The sequence below is a fragment of the Lagopus muta genome, chromosome 12, assembly GCF_023343835.1.
Source record: "Lagopus muta isolate bLagMut1 chromosome 12, bLagMut1 primary, whole genome shotgun sequence".
Classification (NCBI taxonomy): Eukaryota; Metazoa; Chordata; class Aves; order Galliformes; family Phasianidae; genus Lagopus; species Lagopus muta.
In genome coordinates this window covers 8463598-8490458 of record NC_064444.1, presented here as the reverse complement: position 1 = coordinate 8490458, position 26861 = coordinate 8463598, and the positions used below count along the sequence as shown (strand labels likewise).

Sequence of the window (26861 nt, the reverse complement as noted above, 5' to 3'; positions counted from 1 at the left end):
TGGAGCACGCTGCTTCCGTGCCGCACAACGGGCGGAGCGGAGTCGCGCCGTGTCCGCCGCCACCAGGGGGCGCCGCAGCGTCCGCCCCGCTCGCAGAACGGCACCGCCCAGAGCGGGGGGCGCTGCCGGGGCTGCCCGGGCGCCGCCTGATCGGAACGCGGCGCGGCTGAGAGCGGCTGACGGCCGCCGGGGGCGGGGCGCGGCGGGGCGGCGGCGAGCGGCTGCGGGGCCGGGAGTGCGGCGGGGTGGCCGCGCGGGCGGGCCGGGGAGAGGGAGGAGCGGGGTCCTCGGCGGGCCTGGGTGAGGTCACTCTTTGTGGCGGCGGTTGGCAAGATGGCGCCGGTGCCGGTGGAGAAGAAGCTGCTGGGGCCAGACGGGCCCGGCGGCGCCGATCTCCCCAGCGAGGAGGAAGAAGGGCAGAACCTGTGGTGAGCGGCCGGGCCGGGGGGACGCGCCTTCCGGGCCCGCGGGCCGAGCTGCGCCGCCCTGCTGGGCGTCCCGCTCTGTCACGGTGGGGCAGCCTGCCTCGCGGGGCCGCCTTCGCTCCACCTGCGGCCGGGGGCTGGCGCGGGCCTCTTCGGGCCCGGGTCGAGTGAGCACCCTGCTCCGATGCGGCAGGGCCGTGAGGCGGCCGCGCTGGGGCCCGGCGGGCGGGGTGCGGCGGGGAGCGCGGCGGGGAGCAGCGGCAGGGCTGGGGCCGCGTCGCTGTGGCGGCGGCGTGCGGGGCCGGAGCGGCTCTTACCGCGCGGGGACCGCAGGGATGGGGTCTGGGAGGCTGCGGTGCTTGTTCTTAGGCGCTTATCTCTTGAAAACAGCGGTAACGGAAGAAAAACGTGTGAGCGAAATACGGTAATGGATTGTGGGAAGAGTTAGTCATCAATTGGAAAGTAATGCATTGCAGTGACGTGACTGCTAGGGGAGAAAAACTTCACTGCCTGTGCTCTAGGGATTGTAAATCTGTCCCTGCAAAGGTGGCTTATTTCTGGAAACGTTGGAAAGAGAAATGAACTCAAATTCTTACCTGTTTCATACCTGGTTTGTGAACAGGGTGAGTGTACCCCAGCCCGTGTGGGCTGTGGAACTCAGGGTGCTGTCAGGGAGTGTTGCGTGTCTGGGCTGTGTGTATGAGCTGTGTGTCCCTGCTGATGGCCTGACCGCACCTTCTGCATTTCCAGGTCATCGATACTGAGCGAGGTTTCCACCCGGTCGAGATCTAAACTGCCCTCTGGCAAAAATATTCTTGTTTTTGGTAAGTAGCAGATGCAGGAACGCGGCGCGTCTGCTTTCTGTAGAGGCAAAGCACGTTGAGAACAATGATGTGAACACACTGACGCATCAGTTGGATAAAATTAGCTCCTGTAAAGTGATCTGTGGTGTTCTTTTCTCCAGGCTGGCAGTTTTACTTTCTTTTTGGCTTATGCTGTTAACTTATAATGTGTAATTAGATAAATGGGGGGTAGTGATAGACAGTGGAGTGCTTCTTTCTTATTTCTGTGGTATAAACCATGGGATTCAGCTGGCATACTTGGAAGAAAACCCAGCAGGTTTTTCCCATAATCAATAAATACACAAGAAGACTTTTTGTTTCCAGTTGTGTTTTGAAATTCCATTCAAGTTAATTCTGAAACTGTCTTTTTCTTTCCTGTAAAAACTTACTGGCAGGTGATGATGGCTCAGGTAAAACCACGCTTATGGCTAAAATACAGGGAGCGGAATATGGCAAAAAGGGAAGAGGACTGGAATACTTATATCTAAATATTCACGATGAAGACAGAGATGGTAAGGTCATCTTATATGTAATCTGTTTATGTGATTAAGTAGCTGACGTTTTTATGTAACTCTGGCTTCAATTTTGGGTTACACCCAAGTAGCTGGTTCCAATGTTGTTGTGTATGTTCTGTAAGGTATATTGATTTCTTAAGTGAAGGGCATTTTATGTTCAGATTTGATCTATTTCTTGCCTGTTTTATATCTTCACCTGTGAATGAGGTAGAAGTGTGCTTGACCTATTGGTGTAGCTCAGGATTCAATGAATTTCACGATAAATAAGTCTGCTGGTGTTGAGTTACAAGGAGATTATTTTCATTTAGTAGGACTGCCTTACAACTACAGAAAGGTGGTGGTGATACATCATCAAAATTTTATTTGGATATCAGATCAAAATTTAATATGAATTTTGGGATTTAAGGTTTTCTTGATTTCTTGAGCGGTGTGTGGAATTTTGATGAACTGTAGCTGAGCCATTTTGTTGGAGTTGAATGAGTAAAGAACAGAACATGAAGTCAGAATTAGTGTTTCTCAAATTGCGGGTTTTCTCACTTGTCCCTTTTTGTTGCTGTTGGTGATGACAATGTTCAGAAAAGCAAGAGACTGGTCTAATGGTTAGAATATCACTGATCTCATTTCATCTATTCTGCTGAAGGTTAGAGACAGGAAGAGGTGACGAGTGAGCTCGTTGTTCTTGCTCCTAAATCTGCCTGTGTCGTTTGGGCAAACTACTGAACCTCTTTGTGCTAGTTTTCCTCCCCCAAGACTGGAATGGTGGTCTTCCTGTATATGACCTTCTGAGTTTAAAATGGGAAGAAGGAAGCAGTGATGGTGGTTTAAGTATGTTTCTGAAAAAAAGATGAACTGGGAAGATCCTGTCGTGGCATTTTGGAAATGGAAATGTACTGAAAGGTTTGCATGAGTTATTAAGTACTGTATGCATCTGGTTGTTATGGAGATTGGTCCTGTGCTCATGTGGTGATAAACTGTCTTTAGATAGTAGATTCGGCACAGTTCGTGTATGAGCGCACTTGAGGTTCTTCATGTATGTGCTTCCTCACTGTGTATCATCGTGTTCAGTACTGTGTAAATAGATCAGGGTGAAGAAACCCTAGGGCTGTTAAGATGCTGTGTGATATGGAGCTTAGGGCAGCTACAAAGGAGATGGTATTATAAGCAGATGTAACATGACATAAGTTAGATGTGATGTTCTTAGTGGTGCTGTTAAGCTTCAAGTATGTCCCTACTCTAGAAGTATTTGTGGGCTATTCCTGAAAGTGATAAGTATTTGTGGTGGTTAGGAGAGGCTTGTTGTAAGAGCTCTGGCAGTGTGTAGCAGGAGAAAATCAGACCTTTTTGACTAGCTGACTCAGCTGGATAATTCAGGTCTTCGTGCATCCCTTCAGTAGATGTGATAGGATCTAATAATATCTGCATCTTTCCTTTTTGTCTTGTTAGCGTCATCAGCAAGCTAAATAAATAGCAAAGTGGGTCAGGACCTCCTGACAGACGAAGTTAACGCTCTGATTTCTCCAGTACATGCTCTGTTTTGTTTTTTTAACTCTTCACATGCTTTAGGTGTGTACGTATTTGGATACAGTTTTGGGAACTAAACCTTTGCAACTGTCCCACAGTTCTTGGAAGCCATGAAGAAACAAGAGATAGGTGGTCAGAAGCTAACTGCTGTATATTCATTTTTGAGCATATCTGCTTTTTACTGTATTCTGGTCTACTTGAGACCAGCAAACCACATGGATTTATTTCCAGAGGTGTCAGGTCAGCACTGATAACTGAACCTCTGCATCAGGGTGAAGAAGGTCTTGTCAGCTTCTTTCTCAAGTGCTGGGAGATGACTTTTCCCTTTTTTTGCTTTTTGGAAGAGTTTATTATTTCCATGAAAAATATTTTCATCATAGTGCCGAGTCATTATCCACTTCCTACCTTGCTTTGCAAATCTTAAGGAAATCTTCTGTGTTGCTTCTTGTTTCCATCTCCTGCTCCCTTTCCTGTCTTACTTCTTAAAGGATGTTTGTATCTGACTCCTCTTATGTTTGAAGGAGAGTCACTTTGCTTCATGTTGGGTGACCCTGGGTGCATGATTTAGTTTACTGTTGTCTGTTCACTTTAAGAAAAGTTACACAGATGCATATAATCTTTTTTGAGCACCTCAGTGCTTAATATAGGTGCCCACTGACTTGTTTTCATTGGCAGTGGTGGATACCTAGCTTGGGTGTCAAAAATGTTCTCCTAAGATGCAGTATCCTTTGAGCATATGGCTTCTATGTATATGGCCCCTCAGTTCATCTGGATGAAAGTACTTAGAGCACTAGCTGTGCAGTTGTCTCAGAATATTTAATGGCCTTTGGGCTCAGGCCCAAAATCCTCTGTTAGTGGCATTTCCCAGGGATGTAAGTTAGAATTCTTTGCCTTTGTGTTGAGAAGGTGTCTTTGTGTCTCTGCTGTTTGCAAAGTCTGTTTGCTTTTGAGAGCTGTCTTAATTGGTAGGGTGTAGATGGTGGGGGATCTGCATAATTTTATTACGGGATTTATTTCTGGAGCAACTTTCAGACTCTCATAGGATGATAGGTCACAGTTAAAGAGAGGGTGTGCAGCAGGTCAGTGAAATAAACTACGTCAGCTGTTCAGGTGGTTGGCTTCGTAGCAATGCCCGTATGGGTTAGCAGGCAATTATAAATACCATAGAGATCTTTCAGTTGGTCTTCAGATTACCTCTGCAATACAATTGTCTCTGGCTGTGCAAAACATGCAGGTGAGATACAGTCATTCATACTTGTAAGAAAATCAAGTATTCTCTTTTTTTGCCTCAGGTTTGGACTGGCCTCAGTCATATCATGTACATATTCCAGTTGAACTGGTTATTCCAGCGTGAGCCAAGGGCTGCTGGTTTCTAATGGGAATTTTTTTGTCGACATCTTTAAACTAGTTCTATTGAAAGTGATTTTCTCCTGTTTTCTTCCACATATGGCTTGGATGATTACCATTGATACATTTTGAATAAAGGAAATGTTATTGCACTTCACAGAATCAAACTTCTGAAGTAAAATTGATCAAAGGTGGAAAACCCTTTTTGGAGCTTAAGGATAAAGTATTGACAGGATTTGGAGATGTAGTCTTAGCAGTGATTGTAATAGTCTTTAGTTAGCAACACCTGTTACTGCAGCAGGATCTGGTAATTATTTGCTCTGTGTTGGCATCTTGTGTCGTAGCCATGATGAAAGGTCCAGTTAACATTCACATCGTGTGACTAATAGGAGCTTGATGTGGTGCTGACAAAGTTGAATTTGCCTTCTAGTCCTTGCCAAACTGTCAACAAGCAGTGCTGTAGCTTTCGGTGTGTTTTATATTTGTAGCAATTGAAAATCCCAAACTATACCTGATGGTTGTCTTTTTACTATAAGAAGGGAGGAAAACCTTTCACTTTTTATTTTCATATGGTGTTATATTTAAAAAAAAAAAAAAAAAGAAGAAAAGGCAAGCAAACAATGGTGCAATTACGTTACATTAATGTGAGAGTTGGGCTTCTGGTCTTCTTGGCAGGTTGATTTCATTTGAGTGACAGTTCCACTGTGCATTCTAGATTCAGTATGCATTCTAGATGTTAAGTACAAACTAAAACCTTAAGTAAGACAAAGGTGTTTAGTAAACAAAATATTTCCAACCTTTGTTGTTATTGGCTTAAAAAAGCGGCAGCAAATCAGGGAATTAAGTTGTTCATTGAATTTTGTTACCTGCTAGGATGTGGAAGTCCTTTTTGTGATTGAAACAGTCACCACAGGAGGAACTGTTGAAATGCAAATGAGAGTTGTAACTTTTTATAGCTTATAGGCAGACTTTAGTTAGTTTTCTTAAAGTTAGTAGTGAGTATGGGGAGGAGGGAAGGGACAAATAATTGATGAATGATGTATTTCTTAAATATGCAAGAATTGTTTTAACTGCTCGCTGCAAAAGATAGTTCTGAAGTGCCCAATTGGCAGAAAGATCTTTAATTAATTGGGAAGCATAACTGTCAGCCTTTGTGATGACTGATGATTGAATGCCCTGTGATACCTAGCAGTACCTAAATAGGAGGATAACAGAGATGCAGAAGAAAGGCTGCCTGTGTACAGCATCTTGATGTAGTCTGTCTGTAATTTGGACTGTTCTGTGATGTTATTCGAGACCTAATTAGCAAGAGATATATGCATATCTCTGTGCTCTTTTCTCCTTCCAATTTCTTCAGTCAAATTTTTGCCTTTTTCTAGAGCCAACGTTTTTTGATCCTGATGTTTTTTTTTTTCTTGAAGTTCTGACAGCCACAGAGACTGGATTTATTTTGTGCAGCTGAAAGATTTGGAACACATGTCAAGGAAACACAGGGACAACGGCTCATAAAACTCGGTAGCAGTTTTGAAAATCTGTGCTCTGCAGAGATTGGCCTGCAGACTGAGTGCATGTATTTCATAATTCATCTCTCATCTGTAATGCTTGTGGAGACCCACTGTTCCCTCTGGACATCTGGAATAGAATGGAGAGCACTTTGAAAGAGATACTACAAAGAGTCTCCTAAATACAACAAGGAGACTTGTGTCTTTTCCACTGGAAGCTTCTGAGGATTATGTAATTTGGTTAGACATGGTTGTCCAGAGTGTCTGATGCATCCCTCCTGGATGATGCTGCATTTTCAGTTTCTTCTGTTCTTGGCAAAGTTCATGCTTGCTGCCTGTCCCAGGGGATTATTTCCCCTTGCATTTCAACAAAAATTGTTTGATCACTATCCAGGTGCTATGGGGAGAAGCACAAAAACTAAAATACCAAGTCTTTTGTCCTGTACTAATTCTACGAAGACACTGTAAATGGAAGCCAGTGTTAAGTCACTGTGAATTAAGGGCTGATAGCTTTAAAGTTTGGTAGGTTTTATGTTTATCCTGTGTTTGGCTCCTCCTACTCCTGTGCTAGAGACCTAAGCTGCTTACTGTTTGTATCTTGTTTGCAGCTTAGTTCTGTTGTGAGATGTCTTGGGTTTGTTAAAGCAGTGTCTGAGGGACACTTAAGGCTTTCTGACTGAATGCAGCTGTGCCCACTCTCTTTGGAACTTGGCATTACACATGTGTTAGATGGGCGCTTGGTTTACTTGACATATACTTACCTCAAATTGAGAAAGGCCATCTGATGTCTAAAAGCTGTTGTGTCATCTGCCAATAATAAAAGCCAAGGAACTGAAATTACATGTTAAACAAGAAGATTCTGAATCAAGGACAGTCCTGTTTAAATGGAGGCATCTATCAATTAACGTAGGCACTTGTGCACCTGTGAGAAATGACAGGATCTGCTGGTAGCTGGGCTCTGCTCTTTCCTTTGACACTGAAGAAGTCCTCTGTTGGCTCCTATGCTAGCAAAGCAGCAGGCTGACATCCTTTGAGCTACAGCTGTGCTTTTTCTTTTCAGATCATACGCGCTGTAATGTTTGGATTCTGGATGGAGACTTATACAATAAAGGCCTGCTGAAGTTTGCCGTTTCTGCAGAATCCCTGCAAGACACCATTGTGGTCTTTGTTGCGGATATGTCTAGACCTTGGACTGTTATGGAGTCTTTACAGAAATGGGCCAGTGTCTTGCAAGAACATATTGATAAGCTGAAAATTCCTCCGGAAGAGATGAGAGACATGGAACAGAGGTGTAAGTCTTTGTGCATCCCTACATAATTGCTTTTTTTTTTTTTAAACCTGTCTCTTGCCACTTTCTTTGGTAATGATTAATATCTTCTGGTTAGTGTTTTGAGAATGCATTGAATAACGATTGCTTTGAAGTTATGAACATAACAGTAGACTGTTAGGCTTTAAGAGAAGTATTGCAGTTTTGTTCTGCTAGCAAAATTTCAGGTGAATTGTCTAAATTCCTTGCAGTCATGAGATTTTGATAATTTTTTTTTTAAACCATTTCTTAAAAAACATGGAATCATGTTTTTAAAAACAGTGTCAGAATTCAGTAGCAAAGTGAGCTGTCTGCTTTCTGTGGGTATCCAAAGCAGGTTCCATTCCCTACTATGTATGTTCCCAATATATTTCTTTGCCCTTGCTTTTCATGAGCCTCAGACCATGGTCCTGGTACGTCTCACTGTGGCTGTTCTTGCCGTGTGACTTTAGGAATGTTGTATAAATTTAGTTTCTTGCCTGGCATAACTGTGGCAGGAATTAATCTGGCACAGGCAAGCAGTCGCTGCTGCAGTACTGCTTCCTGCAGCTTCTTTTCTTCTGAAATAATTTGGAGAGTTCTTACAGACTTCTTTTCTGTATTCAAATTGAATTACTCCAAAAATAAATTCCTTTGGTGGAAAAGATCTTAGCAACGTGCTCCTTTGCAGCTCAAGTACAGATGGATACTGATCCTGGGTGGGCGCTGCTTTCTGCTGTTGGTGGTTTGTTTTTTGCAGGACTGGTTGCTGTGTTTACACCTTGGCAGATTCGGTCTCGTAGCTTCCTCAAGTTCACTTCAGGGAGCAGTGTAATCTGTTTGGCATGTGGGCATTCAGATGTATTTCTATAGCTGATCTCCTTTCTGAATGTTAGATACTGCTTTCCCAAAAGGCCTGTGCCTACACCATACTGGTTCAAGTGTATGCTTGCTGATTGAAGCCATCTGTGGTTTGATCATCAGATTATATTAAATAAAAAACAATAAGGGAAAAAGCATTATTTTTGAGGAGTAGTGGATGGAAAAGCAGTTTGATTTCAAAATACTGCCTTTAACCTGATTTGCATTTTTGGAAGTGCACCGAATTTTATGGCAATTAAAATAAAGATGGAGTTCTTTGTGCTTCTGAAGCTGACTTTTGAATAGGAAAGTGTGTTCAGCCTTCGCTGAGTGTGCACTGTGTGGAGGATTCAGTTACAGTCACAGCTTCAGCACAGCCCTTGGGGAACTGAGAAGCCGTTCCAGGAGTAGTGCCATGGACAGTTACAAAGGGAGTACCTTCAAAATTCCTGGTGTGTCTTGGTTTTTGTTAGAGGGAAAGGAAAATGCGCAAGCTGCCTGTTTGACACGCTTGTAGGGCTCTGCTGCCATCGCGTGGGTGCGCGCTGAACTTCAGTCTGTTACAGGCATGCAGGTAAAACGGGGCCTTCGTCTCGGCTGCAGAGCATCCCTCCTGCTGCTTCTCTCAGTCGCTGTGTAGGATAGTTGTCTGCTCTCATACGTGACTTTTAAGTTTCTGTAGGCTGTCCCTAAGGCCAAATTACCACTTAAAACTTCGGCTGCTGTAATGGCCAAGTATGCCCAAGAAATGGATGCTATGGTTCTGGCCATATTTTGCAGCATAACTTCTTTGAAAATAAAAAGCGTGTGTGCCTGAAGTGTGTTTTGTGACTATGGTCCCCCAAAAGGCCATGCCTGCAAAGTTCTCCCTGCTGAAGTTCTGTACTGCCTCCTGAGATAAGCTGCTGCTCAGAAAGTGGAGAACTCCATGCAGCAATAGCAATTATGAAAAAAAAATGGGATGATAAAGCATGTATGTAAAGCAGGCAGTCAAAACATAGAACAGGTGCAGAGCTGTTAAATTCATGCTAGTAAAGCCCCTCTGCAGCATTCTGCCTCATGGAGATATGTGTTTCCTGATTTCAGCTCTTACAACCATGTGCCCTTCTGCTTGCTTCTAGACTTAAGGTGGGGCACATGGATACAGCTTTCAGTGGCAGTTCTGGTTCTTGTTGGCTCTGGGGAAATGTTTTCTAGTATCCATTTAAACTGTTGCTAGGTTATTATTTCTCTGTTACTCAGATCTTACTGGTAGTTTCTGGAAAACGATGTTGTTAACTCACCATTTTTGAATGGAATTGAATTTTGGACTGCCTCCCTTTGCTTTCAAGGTTTTTGTGGCCTTTCTCCACCCTGCCTTTGGTGTTTGCTGTTTGAGATACAGACTCCAGGCTCTGCTGGGTGGATAATGCCAGGCTCCATCTGGCACATAGGAGACTTTCCCTTTGTGTTCAAGAGCTTCTATGATGGGAGGCAGGATGCACGTAAGGAAGCAAGAGGCTGCCTTGAAAAAACCTGAAATATTCAGACTATACCAAGAATGTAATTTTGTCTGTGCTCAGTCCTCTTACTGAGCTGCTCTTGCTCGCTCTGGATTCAAATAAACCTTCAGTTCATGTGTTTGAACTTCATATTTAAATAGTGATTTATCAGAATTAGTACAGTCAGTTCAGAGAAAGTCTGAATTATGTCTCCATACTTAATAATGCAAAAGAAAAAAAGAAACAAACAGAAATCAGGAAGTGCAGAAATACAGTATGCTTGTAAAATGGCTGTTATGTTATGGAGCATTTAGAACTGAATACATGAAAGACAGTAACATACCAGAAAATTAAGTTGTGTCCCTGTTGAAGCTGAAGTGGTTGTGTGTTCTCTGCCTTTTCTGCATCAAACATACAGCTGTAAGAATTTGTAAAGTAAAAGAAACATACTTTTTCTGGACATCTCTTCAGCAGTTTCTCACTCGGACCAACATTTATGACCACAGTGCACAAAAAAAGCCAAATGCTGCCTGAGTTATTGGTGAGGTGGAGTAGAGTGGTACCAGGGCTCTGAATCCTTTTTGGTATTTTTCTTGTTCTGCTACTCAGTGCTTCTGTGTTCTGTGCACTCACTGAAGCTGGTGTGTTTTGTCTGTAAAATCTGCTAGTTGCTTTTTAGGTGCTGCTTCCCATCAGTTGCTCCTGTGCTAGGAGCAGTGCCTGCCCTTACAGGTAACTTCCAGTGATTCTTTGTAAATAATCAGCAGTATAAGAGCAGAATTGTTCAATTAATTGGAAACTTGAATTTGCTTACTGTGTCAAATGCAAAAATACCCTTATAATCCATTAAATACAAATAAAGATCTTATCTGGATGAGCCACAGGTTTGATAGACAAATGAGCACACTGTAGTGGATGCTTGATTTTTTCATTTTTATTTTTTAATTGCATATTATCATCTGGTGATAGTTTTCAAGTCTGCTAGACAACTCACTGTACTCTCATCCTTACTGGTACATAGCAGCAGTCATTTTTCTGCCTTTTATTGAATGTGCACTTGCTTCAATTTATAAGAAAAAATGTTTTTTCACGGATCATTAAAACAAAAAACGGTGAATTAATGGCTGTACCTTACATAATGTCATTCCTTAATGTGGTGTGTATGGCAGAGAACATACCAATAGCTTGCTTTAAGGAGAGGAAATGCAGGTTCCTGTAAGCTGTTTGGGTGCTTGATGAACTGCAGGTCCAATAGACGTCTGAGAGCAGAGATCAAGCGGGAAAGCAGTGGATGAGCATGAAGTTGCTGTATGACAAAGGAACACCTGAACAGAAATGGGTGTGCACTTGTAGCAGTTGTTGACAAGAGCTGTTTGTTGCACTTGTGATGCAGGTTTACTCCCACTGAAGTTCTGCATGGAACGTGGGGCTGAAGGGAAGTCCTGACAAAACTGCTCCAGCACCCACCACTCCCTGGTGTTTAAATGGCTTGAAGCATGCTCAAAGCAGGTGCTTCTGTGCTCAAGATCCAATTGTCAGAGTTTCTCAGTACAGCTTTCAGCTGCTTTTATCTGTAATCACCAATTCAGCAATACCTTTGCTGACTGAAACTGTGTCTTGAAGCACTTCTCAGTGCTAGCCGTGGGTTAATAGCAGGCTGTGTGCAGGACTGACAGTGGACAGCAGCAGTGGCTTGTGCAGTTCGATCTGTGGTGAAGGTTTCCTCCCTGGCACCAGATCAGCTAGGGTGGGATGCAGCTCTCTGTGTGCAGGGTACAATGGAATTTCCATCTCCAGCTGCTGAATGTGAGGCAGTACTGACAGAGGGCATCTCCCTGAAAACATTTTGGTTTCTTTTCCACCAGAAGGCACTGCCTTGCCAGGTTTAAAAGTCACTGGATTTTTTTTTATTAATAAAAAAAAAAAAGAAATTCCTTGGTTCTTGTGAGATTCTGAACTGATGACTGAAAGTCTGTAGTAATCCATGTTTATGTATTTATTTTTATAACTCTGTATTTATATTTTATAACAAGAGCTTAGAGCTCTTTCATGAGAATGACACGCATTTGTTTGTTTCTGACAAACACTGCCATTTGTGCAGCTTTGGGCAGAATTGTTTTTCTGACTTGCCCTTTCTTCCACATCTCATTCTGCCACAGAAGTATTTCCTATTTAGAAAAGGTACAGTGACTTCATTTTGCAGGCTTTGTATTGCAGACTTTGCTGAGTTTTTACCACTTCCTAAACCTCAGAAGTATCAGATGGCCCTGTCACGTGGCTGCATGTACTGAACAACAGGCTCTTTGTGAATGTGCTGGCGGTCAGCCTTGTGGAAGAGCTTTCCTTACTGTATGTATGGTCTGCTCTCACCGTGGATCTGAGGACTTTGAGTGTAATAAGGATGCCTTCATGGGAGCACGTGGTGGAGCTGTGGGCTGGTTGGCCTGGCGTGGACAGTGGGCTGTGGCACACAAGAGCTGCCACCCAGCTTGGTGAAGGAATGTGTGGGTCCCACTTTGCTTCCCGAATGGTGCTAATACTATTTTTAGATGCTTCAGTGTTTGGTAGTGCTCAGTGTATCAGTGGAACACTCAGCAATGCCATAAGATGGAAGGACAGAACACATCTCGCTTTCTCCAGGCTGTGCTGTAATTTTGCAGAATGTGGTTGAGTCTCTTTTGCTAACGTTTAGATGTCCTTGAGTCTGTATTTATGCAGTCTATGTTTTATGTTTCTGGCATTTGGCTCCTGTAAGAGAAATTTGGATAACAGAAACTTAAATTATGGTCTATAAGGTTAGTATTGTAAGAGCGGCTGTTTCAAAATAGTATTTTTTTTTTGTCCATTTACTAAATTTTGGGAGAGTTGTGTTTGAAGAGGCAACAAGGCTTAAAGTTGCATTGTGTTCTTGTGGAATGCTCATTTTAAAGAAACAGAAGAAAAAAAGGAGATTTCAAGTTATCGATTGATAAAAATATTTTAGCTCACATTATTTCTGATCTAAGAAGAACAGCTAATTCCTTTGTTTTGTCTCACAAATATCTCTCTTTTCGTAGTTATAAAGGAATTTCAAGAGTATGTAGAACCTGAAGAAGGCTACCAAGGATCACCCCAGAGAAGGGGCCCTTCTTCAGGCCAAGAGGATGAAAGTGTTTCTTTGCCACTTGGAGAAAATGTGCTGACACACAACCTTGGTATTCCTGTGCTGGTAGTTTGTACAAAAGTGAGTTTCTAGTTCTGTTTGCTACTGTGGAAGCACCTGGTTACTTTACTGTTAGAATGTTGCATTATACAGCCATGCACAGTTTATTTTTGGATTAATAATATAATTATTATTAATCAAAATAAGACACTTATTTTAAAAGTAAGCTTCGTCGTCAGTGTCAGTTTTTAATTTTGCAGAAGGGCAGTAACATGCTGATCACTTCATCTTTTGACATAGTGGTGGCATTTCAAAACCAGAGACTCAGAGTAAATGTGGTGTTTGTAATACTAAGGAAAGGGTAGAGATGTGGTGGGATTAAATGATTGATTTTTTTCTGATATTGTTTTTCTCCTATTCTTCCAGTGTGATGCAGTGAGCGTACTAGAGAAGGAGCATGATTACAGAGAGGAGCACTTTGACTTCATTCAGTCACACATTCGTAGATTCTGCTTACAGTGTATCCTTTCCTGCTCTGAAGAGATTTTCTGAAATCTGGAAGCAAGAAAATAATGTTTTTGTTTTGAATTAGGCATAAAGTTAATCTGAGGAATGCACTTTGAAGTAGTATTTAGCTGTTTATTACATAGCTTTTCTTGCTGTAAAGGTGTTTAAAAATGCATACAATGTGCAGCTTTTCAAAGTTAAGTGACTAGGAGACACCTAACTTTGGTATGTCAGTAAAAGTATCATGAATCTTCTCTTGTTGTGCTTCCTTTCTCTCCCCAAACACTGAGTGGTGATAGTTTTTGTCTAATTACTTTTTCAAACATGGATCCTAATAGATATGTGACTGTTGCACTCCTTTTTTGAAATTACTAATATAATTTTAAAGCTGTATCCTACGTATTTTTCCTTAAATAAGTAATCAGATGGAGCTGCCTTGATTTATACATCAGTTAAGGAGGAAAAGAACCTTGATCTGTTGTATAAGTACATTGTACATAAAACGTACGGTTTTCAGTTTACCACTCCTGCCTTAGTGGTAGAAAAGGATGCAGTTTTTATGTAAGTCAATTGTACAAAGCAATCTGGAAGCATATTGCTTCTATTAAATGCCACACATTATACAGACATAGATGAAAGACCTACATCAATGATTTTATTGTATTATATTAAGTTGGAAATGGAATGTAAACTACGATAATAAATGTAAATACTTTAAGCAAGTATCTTTTTCCTTCTAATGGAAAGGATGTCGTATTGCAAAACTAGTCTTTGAAAATAGTATTTAAAGAAATAAGTGAGACTCGAAGAGTTGCTGTCTTTCGTCATTTTTCATATCTATGAAATACTTTTAGACATCTCTTCTAATTATATGTTCTCAGTCTTGTTTTGAAACAAAAATGACTCTAATGAAATCTTCTGACAAACTTCGTCACATACCTGTTGCGCTTCCAGCAATTTGGAAGCATCTTTTAGAAGTGCCACTTTTGAAGTGTTTTGATTTTTGTTACTTTAGATAAAAGATACCTGGAGCATACTGGCTGGTTCTGAAAAGAGCAATATGTAAACTTGAATGGTTTGTGTCATTTTTTCGGAACAAGTGGTCTCTATATCTGTAATTTCTGTGGCTCAAAAGACAAAGCTTTCCTTCAATTCTTTTCATAGACCTGCTGGTTGGGACAATGAAAAGAAAATTGCCATTTTACATGAAAACTTCACAACAGTGAAACCGGATGATACATATGAGGACTTCATTGCAAAACCTCCTGTACGAAAGGTAAGAAGAGGTAAACTCTTTTCCGTCTGATAAATAAGTACAGTTTGCTTGAATGGTTGCTAACAGCAGTGTTAAAAATCTTCAAATCTAAATACTTTTTTTTGTATCCAAAAGCATAAACTGTCAGGTCTTTATTTTCCACTAATTTAAGATACTAAAACAAAGAAATCATTCACCCTAGTGAATCAAAGGCAGTCCAAAATCATCCATTTCATGTGAACCTTTTGGGAAGCGTAGCGCAAAAATGCTTTTTGTAAACTGAGTATGCTATTCTAAGAGTTCAACAGTTTCACAAGTGCTTTTGAGGCTATTATAAAAAAGAGACCCTGGTAAGGAAGAAAGTGTATTACTGACATTAGTGCTAACCCTTGTTGTGATTGCATCAGCTGTTAAAATTGATTAAGGATCAGTGTAATGTTTTTGGGAGCTGTGGGGTTGAAAGGTTTTACAGAGTAAGGTAATAAAATAGGTGTTTGAAAGATGCTGATGAGATTGAAAACTGAACTTAAAAAGACAAATATGGCTACTTATCGGGAACTCTTTTTCTGAGGGGAATTTCCACCAGCTTGCTTCCTTGCTAGGTTACTTATTCACATAAAATGTTTTTTAATCACAACTTCTTCCATATTTCTTCTCTTTAATGTGTGAAAGAAGTTAAATTATTTTAAGTAACAGTGCTAAACTTCTGTCTCCTTTTCTTTGCTATTGACCACCAAGCCAAAAAAAAAATTGAAATCAATTTCTATTTTTAATTTTTTTTCAACAGTTAGTCCATGATAAAGAGCTGGCAGCAGAAGATGAGCAAGTATTTCTTACGAGACAGCAGGTAAAAAAACCCAAAGCCTTACTGTATAAGACTTCACTTTAAGCTCTCCATTATTATTTGCATCCAGTTTTCCATTCCTCATTCACTTTACAAGATAATGACTTCTTAGCTTTGCAACTTCAAATGTAATTGTGAGCTAAGACTTGCATGTATTTGTATGCATATGAGTAGGGAATATGGCCACTTGACTTGGTAAATTGAAAGGAAAATATGCTGAAAACAAAACCAAAAAAATCATTCTAAGGGAGAAGAATAAGATCATTTGAAATTTCACGACTTGCATAGGTCAATCTGTAAAAGTGTAAGTACCATTTTCTTACAGCTAGAGGCTTGAAAGCAAGAAAATAATGTTTTAAATTTGAATTAGGCATAAAGGTGTCAAATTTATCCATGCTGTGTCTTATTCTCCTTTGTTTATAAGAGCTGCTCTGTTAGTCAAAAGAAAACAAGTAATAGTTTTCTGTGTAGTTGATTGTAAGTATCATAAAGGTTACAGAGACTTGAGTGTCGGTGGTTCTGATTTGTGGTTCTGAAATGTGTTTGTGTAAGACAAAGGACTGAAGGAAATGTATTTGTTTTAGCGGTCTCCTAGTGGTGAAGTTTGGGAGTATATCAATACTGAAGAGGAAGTCTATGAATAGCAGAAAAGTGAATGATTAAATAAACTAATAGTGAGCTTCACTGTATTTTATTCCTTTGTAGTTCCTGGAATATATTTAACATTCTTAATATGCTGTTTTTACAGTCATTCCTTGCCAAACAGCCAGCAACGCCTACAAGAGCATCAGTAAGTAGATCCAAGAGAAGAGTAGGAGGTGTTTTGTTTCTTTCTATGGAAAAGAGTGAGAGATTCTAAACTGTAGAGGTCCATGTTGTAAACATGAAATAGATAATCTTCTCAAACTTCAGAAAATTACAAAATATTTGATAATATTTTAACATTACTAGGAAATGAATTCATTCTAACTAGCTGTGGGAACAGAAATATCTGATGATTATTGAACTGAAAATTTCATACACTGATTCATTCTTTCCCTTAGTGGAGGCACAGACCCAAAATAACCTGTGTTGACTTTGTTTATTTATTCCCTCTGGTGTATAGAGTACATTGGCAATATGAAAGTTTCTTTTTAATGTTGCATTTAGTTTATGTAATCAATTCATTCAATTTGTTCTCTGATCTGTGTGATACTGATTTTTTTTTTTTCTTTTTTCTTTTTTTAAGGAATCTCCTGCAAGAGGACCTGCAGGATCCCCAAGAACTCAAGGCAGAGCCGGTCCTGCCAATGTACCTAGTGCCTCACCAATAACATCAGTTAAGAAACCAGATCCAAATATCAAAAGTATGAATTAGCATCTTACTATTTTTTATGTGTTGTTTCCCTTAGAAAAAAATGTTCCTAAAAAATAAAGATGTTGGAATTTATTCACTAGTAGTGTAGTGTCAGTTTAATAACACAAATCAATTTATGGCATCAATCCATTTTTTTTTTTTGTTTGATTTTGTCATGCATGTGACTTGCAGTTCTGTTACTGACAAGCAGTTAGAAAGAGTTGAAATACATTAATTTTTTACATTGCTTAAGTACATTTTCTGTGCATTGATTGGATTATTAGAATGCAGACTGGTTTAAAGTTCACATTTTTATACTTTCCAGCCTGGAGAAGAGAAGGAAGTGAGGTGACCGGATAGCAGCCTTTCAGTACCTAAAAGGGAGCTACAGGAAAGAAGGGGAAAGACTCTTTTTTATCACAGGGTGATAAAATAAGGGGAAATGGTTTCGAGCTAAGGGAAGGCAGGTAGGTTTAGGTTAGGTATAAGGGAAAAATCTTTTACAGTGAGGTTAGTGAGGCACTGCAACAAGTTACCTAGTGATGTGATTGATAACCTGTCCTGTGAGATTTTCAGGGTAGGGCTGCATAAAGCCCTGGGCAACCTGATCGACCTGGGGTGTACATTGCAGGGGAGTTGGAGTAGATGGCCTTCAGAAGTCCCTTCTAACTCTATGATTGTGTTCTATATTTGAGGTTTATTTCCTTGGTTTGTAAATGTTATCTCTGTACGGGAAAAAATAAATTCACTGGTAGTAACTATTGTATAAATATATAAATATGCTTTTTGTTTGTGTGTGTGTGTGTGTTTTGTTCAGATAACGCTGCAAGTGAAGGTGTCTTGGCTAGTTTCTTTAACAGTCTCTTGAGCAAAAAGACTGGCTCTCCTGGGAGTCCTGGTGCTGGAGGAGTGCAAAGTACAGCCAAGAAATCAGGTATTGGAGTTGTTACTGCATGTTTGAAATATTTTATTTGACCTGTGTTGGCCTAAATGCTTGTCTCTTTTAAGCTGATGAGTGAAGTGGCAGATCTTGACAGATGACGCAATGCCAAAATGTGCACATGAAGTTCTCTTAAAGTACTACTGCAACTTCGTCACTCGGGGCTTCTATTAAACTTGTTATAACTCAGTTCTCTGAGTGAAATGTAAATAACATTTGATTCTGTGTCCAGAAGGTGCTAATCTTTTACATTAGAGTTCCTTGTCTTCTTGACGCTTAACTACTATACTACTTAACAGAAGAGCATTTCATTGGGTTTAGAATGTAGTTTCCAGTTGAACTATTGAAATCTTTACATCATTCAAATTGAATGAATTATATATTACAACAGCTTGAAGTTATCTCATAATTATTTTATTATGATTCAACACATCAAGTGGATTTGTTCTGTGTATATGCCTATGACTGCATTGTATGAGATATTTACTAGTAAACAATTACCGTATTTTAGATGAAAATAAACAGAACAAATGGAATAGTATCTACAAAATTAAGCATTATCAAGTGCATGGTTGTTCCAGCCAATCTTAGAAATTCACTTCTTTGCTGATTGCTTTACTGTGCATTTTCAGTATTGGCATTCCTGTCACACTGTACACTCAAGAGCCTTCCAGAGTTATTTCACTGCTGAATTATTGCTAGATACTCTACTTCTAATCCTAGAAGCGATTTCATGTGTAACGTAATGATTAAACCCACAGTTTCTGATAATGCTTAGAAGAGAGTGTAAGACCCGAATGTTCTGAACTGGAGTTAAAAAAGAGGTTTGATGCCAGACAGTGATGATATAGCAATTGAAAGAACAAGAGGGAATAGTTGGAGCATGTGTACTTGAACTGAAACTATTTCTAGAGAATTAAAAGAAAGTGTGTATATTCAGTCATTTATTTACTTATTGGGAAGACTTTTACATGACACTTTATAAACTGTAATCTCCAGAATGGCTAGAATTTGATTCAGTATTGAATAATACTTGAGTCAGTATTTTGTGGGTCTGATTTTTTTTTTTTTTTCTCCAACATTTGCTATGAATTCTGCAGATCTCCTAATTAGATCTCCTTATTGAATTTATTTATTATTTAAGTAAAAATAAATGGACTTTTGTATTATATATTCCCATTTCATCTTCATTATAGAATTTTATCTACATTAAAAATATTAAATTCTGCCCTAAAATAGAGTGCCTTCTCCCATTAAACAGTGCTCCATCCAGTTCACTGTTGTGTGATTACTTACTGCAACGTCAACTTATCTGTTTTTATAGAAATAAGACTAGAAATAATTTTTAGAGGCTATTTCATCCCTTTTCTTTATCAAAGTAGAATCAATTTTGGAGCCCCTGAGTGATACTTGAAAAACAGCAAACCAACAACAAAAAATAAATAAAAACCAACCGAACAAAAAACCTCTGAGATAGATGCAGTGTCATCTCTCTGGGAAGCCTGTTCCAGAACTTAACTTCTTAGTTATTTTTTTTCTATCATACAGTCAGTATATCACTATTCCAGTACTATTCATCTTTTTCTGGAGAGATGGAGGATATCCTGTCTTTCTTCAGAGCAGTCTTCTGCATATTGGAATACTACTGGCCATTGTCCTGTGATTTTTGTCCAAACTGCAGAAGTAAAACTTGTCAGCCAGCCTTTCCTCATAGGGTGTATCTATGGCTCTGATAATTCTGACTGTTACGCTATGTACTTTTGACTGTTTAGATGACCTTTTTCTTTTGCTGCTGAGATGTGAATGCACTACTTCAGACAAGGCTTTGTCAGCCTTAACAAGAAATTAATTAATCTGCATTACCATCACAGCATGACTCATGCCAGGGTTGTGTTTTTTTGGCTGTATGATATTGGTCAACCTTTGTTAGAGCAATACAGACAGTTTAATACAATTTCCGCATCCTAATAGGATGTTTTCTAGGCTTGATTAAATTACCTGAATATTTACAAAGGCAGTATTTTATTTCTTTTGCTTTCTGTTTTTTGACAATTTATGTAAATAACTTTTTTACATCTAATTCTCTTGTTCAAAATCCTTTGTAGTTTCTTTGAGAATGCTAGCCTGCATATCTGGGAACGGTTGGACAGTGTAGGTTGTTGTTCTTGAATACTGACTAGTAGTATGGATAATTAATGAGTAATTTTATAAATTACAGGGTTTTTTTTTTTGTTTTTTTTTCTAAATAGAGACTATTTTTTCTAGTTTATATGAAGGTTATGTGAGATGTGATATCGACCGCTTCTCCCTTCTCCACAGGACCTGTTATCCTATCATAGAAAGAAATTTGGTTGGCTTGACACACCTTATTGGTAACAGATCCATGCTATCGTACTGCTAGGCTGTTCATAAACATCTAAACCATCATTGCATTTTATGGACAAATAGTAGAGTAAAAACTAACTAGTTTTTAATGAGCTTTACTATTTCCTCTTTCAGTCTTCTAGAACATCATGTGCCTTCAGGAGTTCTCAGAGATGACTAATGGCTAGTTTTAGTTGTTGTTTTTTGGTCAGCATTAACTTCTAATTTAAGTAGATTATTTCTCTCATGAAACATCTAGAGACAGCAGTCACACATCCTTTCTTAACTCTTTGTTTTATTAGACTAAATTAGATGAGTTCTCTTCTAGCCTTCTGATAAAAGCTGAGCTCTATTTTCTCTGCTAGTTTCTTCTTCATTACTTGCCATCATTGGCTTATCTTTTCTTGAACATGAGTGATTAGAATTGTGTGCAGCACTCCAGATACGTCTCATTGTAGTGCCTGCAGCAGCATTTGTCTTTCTTTGGTGGAAGTCCCTCTCCTGAGGGATCACAAGATTGCAGTTGGCTTTTCTTGGCTGTATCAAGTTGGTAGCTCACACTCGTCCCCTCACTTTTGGAACAGAACTGTCGGCTTTCAGTCACAAGAGAATATGCCTGTTCCTTGTCAGATGATGTTCTCACATCTTATGCTCAACCAATATATGGTTAAACTTTCCTGAGAAGGTAAGAAGGACTCTTAACACTGATGTCTGAAAAGCTCTTGTTGAGTTTATAAAGGCAGCTGTTTAGTTGTTCTTTTGTGGAAGGGTTGAGAAGAGTATCTTAAAATGTTTTAAAATGAATTAAGGCAGCCTCGTACTAAAATAATATTTGTAAGGATTATAAGTATCTAATTAAACTATTTTAAGAGCCCTAAGTTTTCAGAAGGTTGCCACTAAAAGTATTTGTCTTTTTAAGAGATTGCCTGTTTCTCCCACCGTTGTAAATATCCTGTGGTTGAGATTGAGATATTGTTACAGGTTGAGAGAGACATTATGGATTTCAAATAATGATCAGCCTGATCAATTGGTTTGCCCCAAATCTTATTTGAGAGAATACTCTGATCTGGGTAGAAATCCATCTTACTCGCTTCTATGCTGTGCAGTTTTTCACCCACTCTGTTTGCTTTGACGTTGCTGGACTATCTTTTTCCAGTTGTAGATCTTGACTCTTCAAAAAGCTTCAAATGATGGATTCTGTGATGAACATCTTATTTCCTTATGTATCTACAGATACAAAAGATTTATTTCATTTCTGTTCACAAGATACTTTCACTTTGAAAGGTTTGACTTCACCCTTCCAGATGAAGAACTGGAGTTCCCAGCTCTCATTTTACACTTAATTGGCTAAGGCCGCTAGCATTCTTGGTGATATTCTTGTAGGGAAACTGAAAGCAAATATCAATTTAGTTTACAATGGAGGGGTATTTTAAATTTTCTTAATAAGAGCTCTTTTGTTTCTTTTCATTTGAAAGGTGGTCATCTCTGACAGTGGTAATGGGGAGTGTATAAAACTATGTATCGCTCAATAGTTTGGCAGTGTTTTTCACAGGTGATGTGAGGCAGTGGCAGGAGACAACTGTAATGATACAGTGCATTTCTTAGATATAAAAAAAGCCATGGTTGATGTTTAGACCTACTTTTGCTCAAGTGGTTAGAATTTGTTTAAATCAGAGTGCCCTTATTCTACAAGGGAAGTTTTTTGTATTGTAATTTGTAAATTTATTACATTTTTAAATAAAAATTGTTTAAATATTGGTGCTTTGAATAGATGCTTTTAAGAATACTGTGGCTTATGATCAGCATTTAAATCTAAAACCAATGCAGTGATTAAAAGTAGCCTTTTAATTTAGTCTTTGTACTTTGGAAAAAAACACTTAAATCTTCAACAGTCAAATCTTGCCTTCCTAATGTTTTCAGCATGTACCCTGGAAAAAATCCACCTAATATTTCACACACATTTGAACTGGAAAACAGATGCTTGTTAAATTCTTTGGCTGTGTGAGGAAGCAGTACATGGTTATATAATCTATTTTTTTGTCTAAAAGTATAGGTTTTTAATCTTAAATGCTTGTACACTGTGGGCTTTAGAATATATTGTTCCAATTTTAATGATTAATTCATCTGTGGGTTTATAATTTTCAGAATGAGGGAATTAAACTGTAGTTTAGTGGGAGAATTGTTAAAAAGTTTTGAGTCTAATATAAAAATGTATGATATGCTGTTCCATGAAATACTTCAGTGTGCCTGTTTTCAATTGAAGAAGTCCTTTGAAATGATGGCTCTGAGATATTAAATGAGTACACAGTTCATGTCCCCCTTTGTAAGGGAAGCATTGTCTGCGGACATGAAAGAGTTAGTTGTTTAATATTGAAATGCATCAGGAATAAGTGCGACCAAACAAATGTGATTTTTCTAGCAGGTGTCCTACGTACTTGGGAGAGCTTGTGGTTGAAATCTTTGTTGAAAAGACTCCTTGCTATATGTACTAATAATAGAATTGTGTACAGTTAATTTTTCTAGAAAATTCTAAGTGTGATTGTTTTTAAGATTCTTGTTGCTTTGGTGTATGTTGCAGATATTTTCATGCTTTGTATCTTGTTTTTTGTTGAATCAAATCTTGTATCGGTCTTTATGTAGATGTTACCTTGTATTTAGTCAGGCCCAGTGTTGTTGGGTAGGTGGTGAAATAAGAGGCAATTAAATAATATACTGACATAAAAAATGATCCTATGAATGCATGTACTCATCAGTTAAAATATTTTCTGGAAGGTAGGTTGCTTTAACCTTGTTCTTTTTCTTTTTAGGACAAAAAACAGTTTTGACAAATGTTCAAGAAGAATTGGATAGGATGACTCGCAAGCCAGACTCTATGGTAACAACAAGCTCTCCTCCGACAGAGAATGAAGCTTGATAGCGCTTAAAAATGCATAAGTAAATGACCAAATAACTATGTATATTGATCTGATAAGACCAGGAATTTTCTGCTATGGCAGATGCTATCAGTTTTTTTTGGGGCAGGGGAAATGAGCTTACTATGTCATTGCCTTGTCCCAATAAAAAGTGCACATTCAGGAAGTTTGCATATAAAATCCCTCTGTATATGATAACCATTTAGAGTTTATATAGGGCAATTCTTTTGGTTTTCAAGGTAAGCAGGTGCAGCTGCATTTCCTGTTGTGAAGAGCACAGAGAAGCAAGATGCAGAATTATTACTAAAATACTACTTATGACTGCACATAAGGCAAGAAAGAAACGGAATCCTCTATCAGAATTATTGGAATTGGCTACTCGTATGTTTACAAATGAGTTAAATACTTGGAAAGGTGGTGGTGATGTAACAGAACATTAATTAGGTTGAAAGAAGCCTAGGTAGGAGATGGAGCCCTAAAAGGGAAGCAGATTTGAATCAGTAAGAAACAAGAATGTTGGATTGGCTGGAGAGGAGCAATGTTGTCAAATCCTGTGTTTTGCATAGGGTAAATAATCCCTGTTTTAAAAAAGACTACTTTATATTGGAGAATTCCAGGCCAAACACTAAGCATCATGGGAATTTATTCTTGTTATAAATCTTGTTTTAGTTTAGAAGAAAAGAAATGTCTAAGAGTGTGGATGCCCTTTCTGGTGTAGCTGACAAAGGGAGAAACTTAAACTTGTTTAGATCCAAGTGCCTGGCACAGCGTGTGATGTGTCTTTAGAAGGTGCTTGAATTTATTGTGCACTGTAGTACAAACAGTCACTGTTTGGTTTTATTTTAAAATGCGTAGTTTGGCAATTTGTATTTAATTTTAAGTCCTGTTTTCTGATAGCTTCTGCCTTTTTTTATGCCAAGAGGCTAGCCTGTGAAGAATGGTCGGTGACGTGTCATTTTCCCATAATGAAATGTGCTACAGAACACTCAGTATTTTTTTCTTACTTTTTGTAACTAAATATTTGCTACCAAGCTAAAACTGTTTCCTGCCTTATACCTGTGGAAGTTTGTAAAAAGCTTTCAAGGCCCTGTTTCCAACCACATCTGCTGCAGGTGCAGCCAACTCCCGTTCTGAAGGTAACCTAAAAAGTACGAATGTGTACATGATGAACATAGTCAATAACTTGTTTTGTATTTTTTTTTAATGTAGCATTTCATTTGGAAAGATGGGTTGTTGTCCCCGTTGCTGTGACGGAGCTCTGCCCATGGTCACAGAAAACCATCCTTCTGTAAAAACAAAACTGCTATGGTTACTGAAATGGCACTTTTGATTTTATATATGGTATGCTTGTTTTACATGTACACACTACCCTAAATTAAAAAATGCCAAGCATATTCTGTGCTCTTAATGCTGAAGGGAAAAACCACAATTTGAGTTACGCAGAGTTTACTTTCTGTTGTTATAAACTTGTACTAAATCCGATGTCTGGATATAACTTCCCTAATATATACTGTTACTTAAATATACAGAATTAGGTTGACCACTAACACAGTACTGGATGTTAACTTCAAATCCTATGTAACATCAAGAGGCTGTTCTTCACGTAAGTCTAAACATTATCTAGGAAGCTAAGAGTATTTACTTGCCTCTTTGACAACCATTAACGTGAGCGTGTTATTTGTGCCAGTTTTGTTAAAAATGGTTTTTTTTTTTAAACTTTTTAAAATAAAGGGTATGACCTAAAGTTACACAGTTGTCTAGATAATGGACTAAGACTGTGGATGGCTGATGGGAATGTGGATGTACTTCCTGGTGTAATGGGTGCCAGTTGCAAGTTGCCACACCAGAAGTAATTACACTCTGTCCTTCTGACACTGAGAATTGAGACTGAAACATCAAAGGCATTACAAGAAAATTGGAAAAGTGTGTGATTGTAATGGGATAGAGTTTGAAAACCTCAGTCCAAAATTGTGTTTTTGCCATCTAACCTGATAAGCACTTTCTCTAGCAATACAGCTGAAACTTACAATTGAAGTACTTCCCAGTTTTATAAAAGTGTTAAATATACTAAAACTTATCAAAACTGATAACTGTAACTTAATAGCTTTGCAAAAAGATGCTTCTGACAAAACAGAAACAGATTTCCAGTTTCTAATTGCAAGTGAATGCTCCTAGTTTATCAGAAGAGTTGTAAGTAATGTAGCATCCTGTGGCTGCCGAAGTCTGCCAGCTTTGGTGAGCTGCACAGTTCTTCTGGTGTCTTCAAGCATTGGAACCAAAGGCCAATTGCAAACAGCCTTCACATTTTCAAGCGAAACTTCATTTTATTTGCAGATACACTTGTACGGTAGACTGTTTAAACTATTATATGACTGTATTTATATGCATTACGGTGACTGCATCTACTATTCGTGTTTAAGAAAACAAAAAAAGAAATTGTTCAACTTGAAGCAAATATAAAAGTTTAAAGATTGGCCCTCCATAAAAATGCTGTGGTTATGCTGCTTGATTTTAAGTTTGCACTTTTTTTATTGGCATTTAAAAAAAACTGTTTAAACTGAATTTCGTATTTTATTTAATTTAACTGCATTGAAAGTGACTGCTCTGTACATCATGAACTTAACAATATACATGCTGTAAATGAAAGTTCACTGTCCTGTATACTAAGGGTGTTTTTTGTTTGTTTTTTTGGGGGGAGGGAAGGAAGGTGGAGCAGGGTGGGTGGCGGTTGTTTATTTTGTTTGTTTTTTTTCCAACTTATAATTAGGACTGCAAATGTATGAGACAAACCTTAGACCAGCTGTATGGCTTTAACCAAGTGCAGTATGCAGTCATGTGGGATCTTGCTTTCTAGTGCTGGCAAAATAAGGACATCTTTAATTACTGGCTTCAATAAACACGAATCCAGACTGCTCTATGCTGTGATTTTTTTTAAAAAATTTTTTATTTTCATTTTTAAGATCACCCTTCTAGAGCTGTTTCTGTGGAAGCAGAACATCAGTGAGTTCAGTGAACAGGAGAGTTAAGTCGGCTCATACTTGTGTACAGGGGGGAAAGCTAGCCACTTGGATGGTGTAAGTAATGGACGGCTAATAACAGAACTAAGTTTTTTTTCCTCTTTGGTAAGTGCAACAAGTTTTTCTTAGTAAGCATAGAAAGAACAGGCCAATTTAAGTAGAATTTTTCTGTTTCCTTGTTACTTGAGCTGGATGCCTTTCTGTTCTCCTACATAACCTGAAGTTCTACTTCATTAATGTTTGTGACTAATTTCTGTTACAGAAGCCAACTGAGCTTTTGATTGCTAAAATACATAGTTTGTGTAGAAGTGAAGCTTTATGAAGCCATGAAGCAATTATTCTGTGGAGTTACCATAATGCTTCTTCTTTGAATGAGTTCATTAATATACAGTAAAGTATTACTTTTGGTTCATTTAAAATGCAGAACGTTCAAGGTGGGATTTAGAAAATAATTTTTGAATATATGATGAGAAATATATTTAGAGGGGAACTAAATGAAAGTTTCATCTTCAGATGTATTGAAGCTGGAAATGGCTTTATTCATAAAGACTGTAATAGTGGATAGAAATGAAGGAACGCCCCGTAACTCTTGTGTGTACTTCACTGTTATTTGTCAGTAGGGTTGTGGGTTGTTAGTGATTTTCTTTTTTTCTCCCTTTTTTTTTTTTTAAAGGCAAATACCTCAATAAAACAAACAGACATGAGGTAGCATGATTTTTATTACACTGTGAAAAACATCTTGCTGGAGGCTCGAAGCTACTTGCT

At 38.8% G+C, this 26861-nt stretch overlaps 1 protein-coding gene across 1 annotated transcript; it reads left to right on the top strand.

Moving 5' to 3' along the window:
* The first annotated feature begins 245 nt into the window (after positions 1-245).
* On the top strand, positions 246-25994 carry DYNC1LI2 (dynein cytoplasmic 1 light intermediate chain 2). Its single transcript, XM_048958340.1, has 13 exons — positions 246-428; positions 1176-1249; positions 1663-1779; positions 7213-7443; positions 12836-13002; positions 13348-13441; positions 13854-13989; positions 14593-14704; positions 15471-15530; positions 16276-16317; positions 16756-16873; positions 17681-17797; positions 22975-25994. Exons 1-13 carry the CDS (start codon positions 334-336, stop codon positions 23079-23081), a joined length of 1470 nt encoding a protein of 489 aa, XP_048814297.1. The 5' UTR covers positions 246-333; the 3' UTR covers positions 23082-25994.
* The last annotated feature ends 867 nt before the right edge of the window (positions 25995-26861 follow it).

Coding starts and splice junctions, on each gene's coding strand:
- DYNC1LI2 (XM_048958340.1), top strand. CDS start 334: ATGGCGCCGGTGCCGGTGGAGAAGAAGCTGCTGGGGCCAGACGGGCCC. Junction 429..1,175: donor GAAGAAGGGCAGAACCTGTG/GTGAGCGGCCGG, acceptor CTGCATTTCCAG/GTCATCGATACTGAGCGAGG. Junction 13,003..13,347: donor TGCTGGTAGTTTGTACAAAA/GTGAGTTTCTAG, acceptor CTATTCTTCCAG/TGTGATGCAGTGAGCGTACT.